This window comes from Penicillium chermesinum (assembly GCF_028974085.1).
Source record: "Penicillium chermesinum strain IBT 19713 chromosome Unknown utg000003l:1.0-5111272.0:1.0-5115320.0, whole genome shotgun sequence".
Classification (NCBI taxonomy): Eukaryota; Fungi; Ascomycota; class Eurotiomycetes; order Eurotiales; family Aspergillaceae; genus Penicillium; species Penicillium chermesinum.
Window position 1 is genome coordinate 3,743,030 of NW_026695313.1, and position 13,107 is coordinate 3,756,136.

Below are 13,107 nucleotides of genomic sequence, written 5' to 3' on the forward strand. Positions count from 1 at the left end.
CAAATAGCAAAGATGCTGCAAAGCAATCTATGATTTACATAATGGGTATCATCTCGCTCAAATACGCGCCACACCACAATGCTCCATCTCCCTTACGTTGACTCGGAGGCAGCCAGCTCCGCAATGTTCACCATCAGTCGTCGTCGCGCCTCAATTTCTTCAGAGTCGTTCCGGTTGCGATAGTACTGTATCGTGATTCGCGATATAAGACGGTAGCAAGAATACCTGATAAGAAAGAACTTGATTAGTATCCGTTATGCTGCTAGGAACGAGCGAGAAGTGAAACATAACCGTAACTCACATTAACAATCTGATATGCTCACCACGGGATCTTGTCATTGGCAACCCAGCTCCTTCCAGTACAGAAGCACTTGGATGTTCAAATATCTCAGCCATGAGAAAGTCTCCCCAGAAAGCGCTGCTGAAATCAATAATCCCCGTCAATTGATGGGTCCTCTCGTTTATCAACACGTGAGAAGGCCGGCCAAAGTCGACAACAACAAGACGGGGCAAGGAAACCTCATCGAGGACTCTCGAGAGACGACTCATCTCGCGTCGGACTTCAGCATATGGTATATGGATCAACATATCTTCTGCATCGCGGAGAACACTTTCAAAAAGCGCCGAAAATGCATCTCTCCATGAGCGCTTTCCGCCTCCCATGGCTACCTGCTGCAAAGACCCGAAGGCCGAGGCAACATTTTGACTGATGGAGCTAGCGAGGAAGCCGAGGTGCCGGTCAAGGTCTCTTTTTTGTTGACTGGTGATCTCATCTTGTAACTCGAACAGGCTTCTTCCCTTGATGTACTGCCGTATCAAGTGGGCAGAGCCAAGAGCACCGCCGCGCGGATCATAGTGATATATTTGAGGTACGCAGGGGTTTGCACTTTGACCTAGCAGTACCAGGGACCGAGCTTCGGTCTCCAGGAAGAGGCGTTCCCGTCGGAGGAGCGGTGTTCCAGGCAAAGGAGAGCATTTCAAAAGCAATCGCACCCCGTTCGATAGCGTTAATAGACGAAGGGAATGAACGCACCCAAAGAGGTCTTGTGATCGCTGGACTCGAACCGAGGGCGGGAAGAGCAATGAAATTGCGGCATCGAGTCTTTGGGGGTCACTAAGTCTTACATCAGACATAGTCATATCATGACGGTGCTTCAAGTTGGAGACCATGTTGCGGCCGCCTGAGGATGGAAGAACAGTCTGAAGTTGTACAGAGGCTACATCTGAGCAATACATTCTCATATGTAGTTGGTAGAGACCGGTAAAGAAAGGAGAGCCCCTGACGAGATTCAGGCTTAGATATTCCCTTGGAGATTCACAAGAAAAGCCCATGCCGCATGATCCGGAAATCTAGCCGGGGAATCGGTATTCTTCCCTGGATTTGGGAGAACCCGCCCAGTCGCAGAGCGCATATCGAAATCAATAGGCCCGCTATGGGAGCCAGCCGACGTCAGCTGCAAATCCAAGGGAAACAACGACCTATAGCCAGGCTTAGCGAGGAGAGCCACGGAGTGGTGGAGGGCCTAGCTTCGCCATCCCTAAACAAATCGGTAACTGCACGGCTACAGAAAATGCCCAAGGACGTGGGTAGCCTATAGCATGTAACGTCAAGATCAAATAGAAGCACCAGTTGGCTAATGAGAAAACCGAAGGGGCCCCATCTCGCCTAAGGATCCCGCTCTTAGCGACTCAGGCATCCGAGCCTGTGCGGCTGGCCAATCACAGTGCCGTGTTACCGAATTTCCAGGTGGGCCCTGCCGTCCGGAGCAGCTAAGAAAAGTAAAAAGAACAATGTGCGAATGTTCTTCAGGGTATCAGGACCCTCTAGTACCACCCTAACCTCAATTCTTGCTTATTCTCTGGGGCTGCTCGCTCCCGATTGCTCTGGAAATATTCTACAACACCCCCCCCCCGGGAAGTCCCGCCAGCTGGTCGCCTTCAGGTAGTAAGACAAAGACCGAAGGATTTTGGGTTGAGTTTGCATCATCGCAAATTTCGAAAGGTATTGGCCTGTGGGGCCGATTTCGATCGGTAGACCAGTCCCAGTATAGGATTTAGTGAGGTCGGCGTCAAGTGGAGACAAAGAAAGCACTTCGGGCGGCCCTCGGGCCTAGTGACTCGAGTCCAATCTTTTTCTTTTATGTGGAATTATGTCTTAGTAACCCAGTAGTCGAAAATACAGCCTGGAACAAAAGGGTTGTGTGGCCGAATAGGGTTCGAGTTGATTAAAGTGCTGGTGAGCTTAGGAGATAAGCGATTATGCATGTATTGAATGCGATATGATAGCCGTTTGGCTCCTGTGGTTTGTGATCCTGTTCGGTCTTAGCCCAGCATAGACGCACGCTATCTGAAGTGGGATAAAGGATCTGTGAAAGAAGTGGCTTCTGTTCGCGTTACTCCTTCGCTTCCGGGTCCTTATTTGGATGGGCCTTTGCTGAAGGGGCATAGATCTCGGCAATATTATACCGTTTCAACTCATCATAATCGCCTGCCACGACGCTCATGCCAATGACATTCTGCAAAATAGATATTAGGGCCAGCAAATGTGAGGGGCTAAAACGGGTCTCACCTGGACAACATCGACTAAAATTAGTAGGTCGTATTTTTTCAAGTTCACTGGGTGCTCAGGGCCGACAACGTCGGCGACGATTTTTATGATCATATCCCGGTTGAACTTCTTATTGCCTCGCACGGTAGGCCGAATTGCGTACTGTTTAAGGAGCCAAACTATGTCAACACTGTAGAGCACCAATTATAGATGGTTCGAGTTTCATGACTGGAACTTACAGTTTTCGGAGGCCCTCCGGAGTGGAAATGAGGCGCGAGGATTTCTTTGGCGAATTCCACCAGATCCACGCTAAGAGTTTTCCTGATCGAAGTAACAGGATTCATGCGTTTGATAAAACGACTTCGCTTTTGATCAGGATTGGCGTGCGCTTCAAGACATAAGCGGTGAACCAGGTCAACTGGATCAGTCGGCCTCTTGACTCGTGCGAATATCACTTCCGGTAGTCAGCATCACATGTTGCTTCTAGAGTATGGCGAAATAGCCGCGTTATCTCGGAAGAAAGGGACACACCACAAGGAATTTCCAGTTGGACCCCCTGTACGGGACGCGTCTTGCGCTCGGCAGGCTTTAGCCCCTCGAGTTCCCTTTGGATTTGAGCTTCGATGTCTCCATCGTCGGAGTCGGAGTTTCCTGCGTCTTCTTTTACAGGTTCCTCGGAACCCTCAATCAGCTAGTATAGCGTATTAGCATGGCATTCAAAGCGAAGGATTCCTACAAGCGCGTATGCCGCAATTTTTATGACTCACTTGTGAGAGGATATCTGTTATCTCATGGATGCATTTCGATTCCTTGCCGATATCACACGTCACAAAGACCCCCTGTTCGCCAGCCTCGATGTCGACTCTATTTTTGGTGTGGTTCCGTTGGCCCTGTAGACCATGGCGTGACTTCAGTTAGTCTCCCCATCCAACGATCCATAATGGCCCAACGCGTACCTTTTGGCGCTTGGAAGATGGTGGCAACTTTCCTGGCATGCTTCTCTTTTGAGCACGAGCCATAGAAACTCTAAGTGCCGATTCGACGGGAGCTGGACGTATGTAGCAATGTCGTATCAAGGGAAGTGGGGGTGGGGAAGAATTTGTTGTGGTTGGATCGGGTTTAGCGGACGCAAATCCCCGTGGATCAGCGAATTCACGGCAGCCCGAGAAGCTTATCGATGTTTATTTGATGGGAATAGAGGGAATTGCTGTCGAATACTCGTAGCTAACTCTCTAGAGGGTACCTGAAGTGGCGCCCGTGGTACAGTTACACGATAGACCTTTTCGACCTTCATTGACCGGAGTGGCATGACATCAAGGGTGGAATCATGACGTAGCTTATCGCGGGTCTCCCCATCAACTGGCATGAGTTGTCGTGATGACACGGCGTAAAAAGTCGCCGGTCTAAGGAGTACCTTGTTTTCGCTTGGCCGTAAAAGCTGTAAGAACCCTGAGCCTTCCGCTTGCCCCGTGCAGCTGGTTTTATTCTCCCATTAGCTATTATCCTAGTTTACTCTTCAACCCCTCTACCCCTCCTTCCTCTTGTGACTCCCGTGTCACCACTCATCATGGCGTCCGCCGATATTGCTACCCGCGAGCTCGAGAACCCCGTGGATCTTGCGGAATATTTGTTTCGTCGCCTTCACGAAGTTGGAATTCGTGCTGTCCACGGAGTCCCAGGGGACTACAATCTGGCAGCTCTTGATTACCTCCCGAAGGCCAACCTGGACTGGGTGGGGAACTGCAATGAGCTCAATGCCGGTAAGGCCTCGCGCGAAATACTCTCCACTTCCAAAGTGCTAATGTGAGCTCGAGGCTACGCTGCCGATGGCTACGCCCGTATCAAAGGAATCAGTGCTCTGATCACCACCTTCGGTGTGGGAGAGCTGTCTGCGCTCAACGCCATTGCAGGCGCTTACTCGGAATTCGTGCCTATTGTCCACATCGTTGGCCAACCAAACACAAAGTCGCAGCGAGATGGAATGCTTCTTCACCACACTCTTGGAAATGGTGACTTCGATGTTTTCACCAAAATGAGCGCTGCTATCTCCTGCTCTGTCGCCCGTCTCACCGATCCCCACGATGCGGCAACACTGATCGACAGCACGATCCGCGAGTGCTGGGTGCGCAGTCGTCCCGTCTACATCACCCTCCCCACTGACATGGTCTATGCCAAAGTAAACGGCAATCGTCTGAAGACCCCATTGGACCTCTCACTGCCGGAGAACGATCCCGAGAAAGAAGACTACGTTGTGGATGTGGTTTTGAAATACCTTCAGAACGCCAAGAGCCCTGTCATTCTTGTGGATGCTTGCGCTATCCGACATAAAGTCCTGGATGAAGTACGTAGCCTCGTGGAGGCTTCGGGCTTGCCCACTTTTGTCACTCCAATGGGAAAAGGTGCGGTAAATGAGACCCATAAGAACTTCGGTGGTGTGTACGCTGGTGACGGATCAAATCCTGGAGTCCGCGAAGTGGTCGAATCCTCCGACCTCATCCTCAGCATCGGCGCCATCAAGTCTGATTTCAACACTACTGGTTTCACTTATCGTATCGGCCAACTCAATACGATCGACTTTCACAGTACCTATGTACGGGTTCGTTACTCCGAATATCCTGATATCAACATGAAGGGCGTCCTCCGAAAGGTGGTCGCCAAAATGGGCAAGCTAAATGCTGTCCCTGCGCCCATAGTCAACAACACTCTGCCAGACAAGGAGAAGAAATCAAGCAGTCAGACCATTACTCATGATTGGTTGTGGCCTATTGTTGGTCAATGGTTGAAACCGAAGGACGTGGTTCTTACAGAAACTGGAACCGCAAATTTTGGTATCTGGGACACTCGTTTCCCTGAAGGCGTAACAGCTATCAGCCAAGTTCTTTGGGGTAGCATCGGATATTCTCTGGGCTCATGCCAGGGAGCCGCCTTGGCCGCGAAAGAGCTCGGCCGCCGTACCATCCTGTTTATCGGAGATGGAAGCACCCAGTTGACAGTCCAGGAGCTGAGCACTATGCTCCGTAATAAACTTAATCCCATTATGTAAGACTTTGAGCCCTGTCCACGGGTGTCTGGCGGATGCCAGTGGCGCAGCATGGCGTTGTGGGATCTTTTACTGACGAATTCTCCAGTTTCGTCATCTGCAACGAAGGCTACACCATTGAGCGATACATCCACGGGTGGGATGCAAGCTACAACGACATCCAGCCCTGGGACTTTGCCAACATTCCCAAGGCCTTCGGTGCCGATGATGGATACAAGTCCTACCGAATTAAGTCTCGGGATGAGCTGAACAACCTGTTTGCTGATCAGAGTTTCAATGAGCATAAGACCTTGCAGGTGAGTCGATATCGATCGTCGTTGCAATAATGATTGAGAAATTTACTAACTCTATCCTAGTTGGTTGAACTCTACATGCCTCGCGACGACGCGCCTTCGGCATTAAAAATAACCGCCCAGGCTGCGGCTGCGCGCAACAAATAGATCAGCCATATGCAGACAACCGCAGACGCCAAATAAAGCTACCTGCTGACTCTGCAATATCACTTGTTCGGCCGTGATTTTGAGAAGAACTATGATCTCGCCCATGATTATTTCCTCCCTCTTCGTCTTTCTTACTCGAGTTTGCCGGTCTTAAATCCTCCTCTCTGCGCAGATCTACAATCAAACCAAGTTAATTCATTGGGGCCTGGATTTGCCTAGAAATATCCCACATTTCGTAACCGACAATTTACTACACAGCGACAAACATAGTTTGAAGTCAGTATCTGCTACTCTGGTTCAAATAGACCGTGGTTGTAGTTAGCATTGCTCTTTAAGTAATCCTCACATGCAACGCCTATACTTTTCTCGCTATACTGTCCCGAAAGGACTTTCTTGCTAAGAGCTTGTCAAGTTCATGGTAGACAACAAGCATCCTAAACATCTGAACGAATTCCATTTATCGGAGCGGAGCTTGCTGGCACCCTACATATGCATAAAATCATTGGTCTGCTAGATTTACGAGCCGGGGGATCCCCTACTGGGTCTTAGTATTCTGTGATTAGCGTGAGTCAATTAGTGCTTCGGTATTTTTCTTGCTTCGAATTGAAATGAATGCTTTTTTATCCCGCTAAATTGTCATGATGTTCAAGATTCGGAACATGCCGAGACAATTCGACAGCCTGAGAGATTTTAATTTGGTGCAAGATCTGCAAACGTGTATTTCTCGGGGGAGGAATATCCTACTCATCGGCAGAACTGTACAAAGCGCCCCAATGCAACCAGAAGTTGTCCAAGAATCACCACAGAGCATAGGAAGACATGCAACCTTCACTATTTTCATGACCACAGGACATAAAGAATTGATCTTACAAATATCTGAGTCTTAAAGCTACGGAAGGAGATGTGACTCCTTTTCGATATGAAATATATGGCACAAAACTTGTGCTGCCGATGGCAAGCCTACATCATCAGCCGGGTTCACTACCACTGACAGAAAGAGCACGCGATGGAGTCCAAGTTGGTCCCGAGGCTGCAGCTGTGCGCGAAATAAAATACGAGTAGCAAGCCACTTGCGGGAGCCACAGATAAGGAGTTCAGCTGTCTTGGATGCTATCTGCGTATCGGGTCACCGGCCGGTGATTCAAGGAAATAGGATCTGGGCTGGAGCATGAAGGTCGGCTTGTTCATGTTCAATCTCTTCTTTACGTTTCTGGGTTGTCTGTCATTAAGCTTCAATAACGATCCTTCGCGGGCGCATATTTTGACTCGGCCTGCGGTTTCCGAAATATGTGGCGGATTAGGGGTGTCTTTCATGAATGTAGGAAGCGGGATTGGCTATGTAGGGCGGTCTGAGCCATCGGTTGAGCCACAATGTTTCAGCTGTCACGACGGTGTAGTCACCCGTGGGTTCGGGCCCAACGAAGAGGAAAGATGGATTCTGGTTAAGGATCTCGACCGAGGATCCCAGTCGAACTCTGTTTATTTCCGGGATACTGCAGCTGAGTAAATGGTGCTTTGTACGCCAGAGTAGAACCTCGACCACGGTAGAGCCAGGGGTTCAAGTAGCTTATCGACCCCGGAAGACTCGATACGATAAGAATCTTGTCGCCCATCAGGCGCTCCGCCCCACGTGACAGACCTAGGCTTTCGCAACTCTGGGAAGGCAGACGAGTCAAAGGCTTTTGAGATCCTGATCCTCGACATTGCCCTGCTGGTAAGTTGGTTATCACCTGGATTCAGTATCGGATGCAAGGAGCCCTGGAATCTCCCCTCGTTGTGCCTGCCCCGAACACAAGCGGGGGGTACGACAGTTTTCCCATCAGGCGGCTAATCATTGTCTGCCATAGGTTCAAGCCCGAACATTTTGTCAGAGGTCTATTCGTCGAAGCAGCACTTCTCGTCTTCTCGAATCCGTGGCCTCCGCGACAAACTCCTCAGGCTGCGACTGCGACTGCGACTATGCTCGGGTAAAGACCTTGCGAATCAATACTTCTCCCGTGTACTCCAACCACTTGATCATAGCCCACTCTAAACGAATCGAATCCTACTGTCAACTTCTTCTCCTCCCAGCGGGGCGAGAATTTTGCGACTGGGATGTTCACAAGCCTGAGCGTGGAGGATTGCTTTATCTATCACATCTGGGATCGGCCTCGTTGATCGACTATAAGGTAGGGAGGGCTTGGAGGCTTTCCTAGCCCATGAGCAGTATCGTCCAAGATGGATGGGCAACGACAGCAATATATTCCACCACCCCCCCCTCCTCGTCAGCCGGCCCATATTCCAGCGCAGCTCCAGTCGCAGCTCCAGCCGTTAGTCCCGCCTCCACCTCCAGGTCCTCCTCCAGGCACAACAGGGTACGGGGTTCCTCAAGGATGGCAACCACAGTCTTGGGGCAAATCTGTACTGACTACTGGCTTGCCCCCTCCGCCACCTCCGCCCCAGAATCAACAACATGCCCCATACCAACCCGCTGCTATGGCTGCTATGGACAACCTTCCTCTGACATCGGCCACCTATGTTCCTGGAAATGATACCATTGGAGGGTTTCCACCTTTGTATGACCCCCCAGGTCGACCTACTTATGAACCTTACTTGCAACGGCCGACCGCTCCTCAACCATACCTCACAGAGGCTTCGTACAATCCTCAAACACCCGGTGGGCGAATTGGCCAGCCGCACGTTTACTCTCATACTGCCGGTCCTGATCAATCCCACTACGGCGATTCCCAATTTCCGTCATCGAGCACTCAAGGAACGCCAAGCCATGGGGTGAATCTTGTCAAGTCACCAAGCTATCGTCAATCTCCCGGCAATGGGTCGCTCGCTGGCCTCTCGCCTGGAATTGCCGCATCCCAGTGGCCACTCGAGCGTGTTCTTCAGTGGCTTGCCAAAAATGGGTTTTCTCAAGATTGGCAAGAGACTTTCAAGTCATTAGAGCTCCAGGGCGCGGACTTCCTGGAGCTTGGTCTAGCATGGAATGGTCGCGGAAACCTTGGGAAAATCCATAGGGTTGTCTACCCTCAGCTGCAAAAAGAATGTGCACGCAGAGGAGTTGAATATGACCAAGCTCGCGAGCGTGAGGAAGGTCGCCGTATTCGTCAATTGATCCGTCATTTGAATGAGGGCTCGGAAGACACTGTTTCTACCCCATTGCAAGGAGAACCGCCGGTGACGATACCCGGCCCAGCTGACAATGCTTATGCAACCTACAACCCGAAATTTATTCCAGAGCCCCGTTCAGCTGGAGCAAATGGAAAACTCGATTTCACGGCGGAACAGCAAAGCTTAGCCCAAAGGCCATCGACCGCGAATGTCGGCAAACCGGGATCCCAAATGCGTTCTTTTACAACTCCGATCTCCGCACACCCCCATCACGACTCGCCATTAGATTCTCCCTCCCGTGAACCCACCACCTGGCTACGATCCGACTATACGCGTGGTGTCTTAGCTGGGCTGGGCGAGCATCGAAGGCAAAGCCCGTCGACTTCCAGTGAAGTTCAATTTCACCCTGGCTCGTCTAGTCCCAAAAGCGGGAGCCCGGCAATGCAGTATGCCTCTCCGGCCCAGCCAGGGCTTACATCACACTCCACTGGAGACCTGCCTTTAAGAAATGAGCATTCACGGGGGAATAGTACAGATTCAACCGCTGCCGCAGGGCGCAACACTGGTCGCTATTATGAGCAGCACAGAGTGGCACAAGAGGCAAATCGTCAATCTCCTCAAGATTCCACACCTGGAAGGCCTCTTAGCGGGGAATCAACATCCACCCAGAGAGAACCCAGCAAAGGAATCCGGGAGTTTTTCAAAAAGAAAACGAAGAGCAATACTTCAAACCATGCTTCTCCCGAGGAGCCAAGCTCCGAGTATCCTACGACCCCCGAGCCTTCTACGCTTTATTCGGTTGGTGCGTACAGCAACAGCGACCTTTCTCTGGGCGAACGACCCTCTTCCTCTTCAAAGCCGAAAACTAAGAAGTGGATTTTTGCAACCACTGATGGAGTCAATTACCGCTTGATTGATGTTACTGATTATGAATCTGTGGAAACCTTGCGGGCCGTGATCTGCAAAAACTTGGAAATATCTGATTGGGCAAGCGCCCAGATATTTTTGACTGAACCTGGCCAGACAGAGCATGACGAACCAGTAAACGACACCAACCTAGCCATCTATCGACGCAGGAAGTCCGATGCATATGGCTCGTTAAAGCTGTTTGTTCATGGAACGTCTGATCGGGCAACCAAGAACCGGCCTCACAACTTCAATGGCCTTGGTGTCTCCATCCCATCAGGGGAGAAAAACCTGCTTTATCACCTGTTGCCATCCAAACCCCAATCCATCGAAAACCTCTGGATGAGGATGCCTTGCAGAGAATATCACCACAAAACCCGAAGCCTAGCTCACCACTCTTGAACTCCCGGCAGCCAACACTCCGGCCGAAGAGTTCCAAGAATGATCTGATTAGCTCTCAAGATTCCCAAAAGGCTTCAGACACTGACAATGCTGATATAGCCGCCCGTCATGAATCTTATTTACTTGATGTTGAACGAAAGCAAAGAGAAAACCATATTTCACGTGTCCCCCCATCCCCACAGCACCGAAAGCCAACCTACGGTGAAACTGGCTATAGAGGCGGTTTTGTCGATTTCGATCTGCCTCGAGTGTCACCGTACGAAGAGAGACGACTATCGTCTAGCGATGAGAAGAAGCCAGAGACATTGGTGCCTTTACGCAAACCACCAGTGGCTCCTAATGAATCAAATACGTTGACAAAAGTCAACTCTCTTCGCAAAGCCCCTGGGCAGCGGGAACGTCTACATCTGCACACTCACGCTCAGAACCAGGCTTCCCACGGCCTGGGAGCTGTTTTGGCCAGCGTTGGCCGAATGACGAGCGCCATCGGCACACCAATCCCTTCCGGCCGCGACTCTTCGTCGCCTTCCTCTGCAAACCGGGACAGCGTTAGTTCTGAGTCTGAAAGGGCGCATACCGGCGATTCTGCCGGAACAGCATCGAGTAGGACAACTCTGGGTAAGTTCCGGGACAAGAAGCATAAGTTGCCTTGCACGTTTTTCTGGTTTTTCAAAACGCTAATCACCTACTTTGTAGACTCAGGGATTGCTTCAAAATGGGCTCCAGATGGTGGACAAAGGTCTCCCTCTTTTGTCCCACCTGCTTCAGCAAGGCCGTCTTCTGTCAGTTCCAGGCCATCTATTCAATCTCGCAAGTCATTCGGTCCTGTCATAGACTTCGAGGAGCAGCAAGTCTCCTTTCAAGAGACGTCTCGAGCAGCAGCGGAAGCATCTGATGACGACTCCGACGACGGTCTCTTCATGGTGCCTCTAGCCAATAACAAGCCTCAAAACCCGGAGCCTCAGACTCAGGTTAATTCAGAAGAGAAGCCTGTTCTGAGTGTAGATACGAAACAAAAACCGGGCCGTGTGAGGATCATATCACCCGTCAACACAGCGCAGGGCAGTGGCCCTTCAGCACGCAGCTCTAATGGCGATGCTTCAGATGGTCACGACCCACATTCTAGTACCTGGTTCCACCCAAGCTCCCCAGATGAAGAGAAGCCTCCTCCAGACCGCAGACATTCGTTTGCCAGCGGTGACCTCTGGGCCAGCAGACCTCCTGTTGAAGGCGTTATCGACAACCTGGACAGCTTCTTCCCGGGCGTCGATCTCGATGCTCCTTACCTTGGTGAACCTCAATCGCCGAGCTCTAAAGGCAAAGACTCCGATGGCGATGCAACGATGAGACCAAAGCAAGAGTATCCTGCGCCTCCGCCCATGCCACCTACTGATCCCGTCGCGCGACCAGGAACTGGAAATGCTGCAAGGCAAATCATGAGTCGCAACAATGGCGGAGGCGGACTTGGGCGAGCCAAATCTATTCGAGATATCGCCCGCGGTGCAGCTGTTAGGACGAAGAGTGTCAATGCCTCTCCACAAAGATCGAATGTTCCGTTGCGTCGCAAGAGCACCAAGATGTTTGGCGCCAAGATCATTCAGATGAGTCCCAAGCCTGGCAGTCGACTCAGTAATCTCGATCCAATCCCCCAAAGTGCGGCTCATCAAGCGAGTTCCAGTGCTTCCCAACCGCAACCTACCTTCCGCATCATCCGTGGTGAGCTTATCGGTAAAGGAACTTACGGTCGCGTGTACCTTGGCATCAACGCGGACAATGGTGAAGTTCTGGCTGTCAAACAAGTAGAAATCAACCCGCGGGTCGCAGGCACCGATCGAGATAAGATAAAAGAGATGGTGGCAGCCCTGGATCAAGAGATTGATACCATGCAGCACCTTGAGCATGCTAATATCGTGCAATACTTAGGTTGCGAGCGTGGTGAATTTTCTATCTCTATCTACCTCGAGTATATCTCTGGTGGCTCGATTGGTAGTTGTCTACGAAAGCATGGCAAATTCCAGGAAAGCGTTGTCAAGTCTCTGACCCGTCAAACTCTCAGCGGTCTAGCCTACCTCCACGAAATGGGTATTCTCCACCGGGACTTGAAAGCAGACAACATCTTGCTGGATGTGGATGGCACGTGCAAGATCTCAGATTTCGGTATTTCCAAGAAAACAAATGACATCTACGTCAATGACTCGAGCAATTCTATGCAAGGCACCGTCTTTTGGATGGCCCCCGAAGTCATTCAATCGCAGGGCCAAGGCTACAGTGCCAAGGTGGATATCTGGTCACTTGGGTGTGTGGTGCTTGAAATGTTTGCTGGCCGTCGCCCTTGGAGCAAGGAGGAGGCCATCGGTGCCATCTTCAAGCTTGGTAGTCTCGGCCAGGCGCCCCCCATTCCTGAGGATGTCTCGACGGCTGCTAGCCCCGCGGCTCTTGCATTCATGTGGGACTGCTTTACAGTGTAAGTTTCTCACCGCCTCATGGTTTCCTTATCTGGCAATATAATCATATTCTAACGCTCCAACCAGTGACTCGGGTGAACGTCCCACTGCTGGCACTCTTCTTACTCGTCACCCGTTCTGCGAGTCGGATCCAACATATAATTTTCTCGACACGGAATTATACGCCAAAATTCGACACGCTTTCTAGTAGTCCACGGTCCAAAA

General features: G+C 50.9%; 5 protein-coding genes across 5 annotated transcripts; 3 read left to right on the top strand and 2 right to left on the bottom strand.

Annotated features, from left to right (window-relative positions):
• Positions 1–98: 98 nt before the first annotated feature.
• On the bottom strand, positions 99–1,242 carry N7468_004350 (phosphotransferase family protein; the record flags this gene model as incomplete). The annotated part of the gene is made up of 2 exons (XM_058473647.1): positions 99–225; positions 302–1,242. Coding segments are annotated over 2 exons (1,068 nt in total), but the record flags the coding sequence as incomplete, so codon positions are not given.
• A 1,151-nt stretch (positions 1,243–2,393) lies between these two features.
• On the bottom strand, positions 2,394–3,567 carry N7468_004351 (THUMP domain-containing protein; the record flags this gene model as incomplete). The annotated part of the gene is made up of 6 exons (XM_058473648.1): positions 2,394–2,516; positions 2,570–2,710; positions 2,788–2,982; positions 3,078–3,239; positions 3,316–3,438; positions 3,505–3,567. 6 exons carry the CDS (start codon positions 3,565–3,567, stop codon positions 2,394–2,396), a joined length of 807 nt encoding a protein of 268 aa, XP_058332651.1.
• A 548-nt stretch (positions 3,568–4,115) lies between these two features.
• Positions 4,116–6,028, top strand: N7468_004352 (alpha-keto acid decarboxylase family protein; the record flags this gene model as incomplete). The annotated part of the gene is made up of 4 exons (XM_058473649.1): positions 4,116–4,308; positions 4,363–5,587; positions 5,677–5,884; positions 5,945–6,028. 4 exons carry the CDS (start codon positions 4,116–4,118, stop codon positions 6,026–6,028), a joined length of 1,710 nt encoding a protein of 569 aa, XP_058332652.1.
• A 1,168-nt stretch (positions 6,029–7,196) lies between these two features.
• N7468_004353 (uncharacterized protein) lies at positions 7,197–7,535 on the top strand (the record flags this gene model as incomplete). The annotated part of the gene is made up of 1 exon (XM_058473650.1): positions 7,197–7,535. The coding sequence occupies one exon, from the start codon at positions 7,197–7,199 to the stop codon at positions 7,533–7,535; it is 339 nt and encodes a 112-aa protein (XP_058332653.1).
• A 710-nt stretch (positions 7,536–8,245) lies between these two features.
• On the top strand, positions 8,246–12,906 carry bck1 (uncharacterized protein; the record flags this gene model as incomplete). Its single annotated transcript, XM_058473651.1, has 2 exons — positions 8,246–10,298; positions 10,322–12,906. The coding sequence occupies 2 exons, from the start codon at positions 8,246–8,248 to the stop codon at positions 12,904–12,906; spliced, it is 4,638 nt and encodes a 1,545-aa protein (XP_058332654.1).
• Between the last annotated feature and the right edge of the window lie 201 nt (positions 12,907–13,107).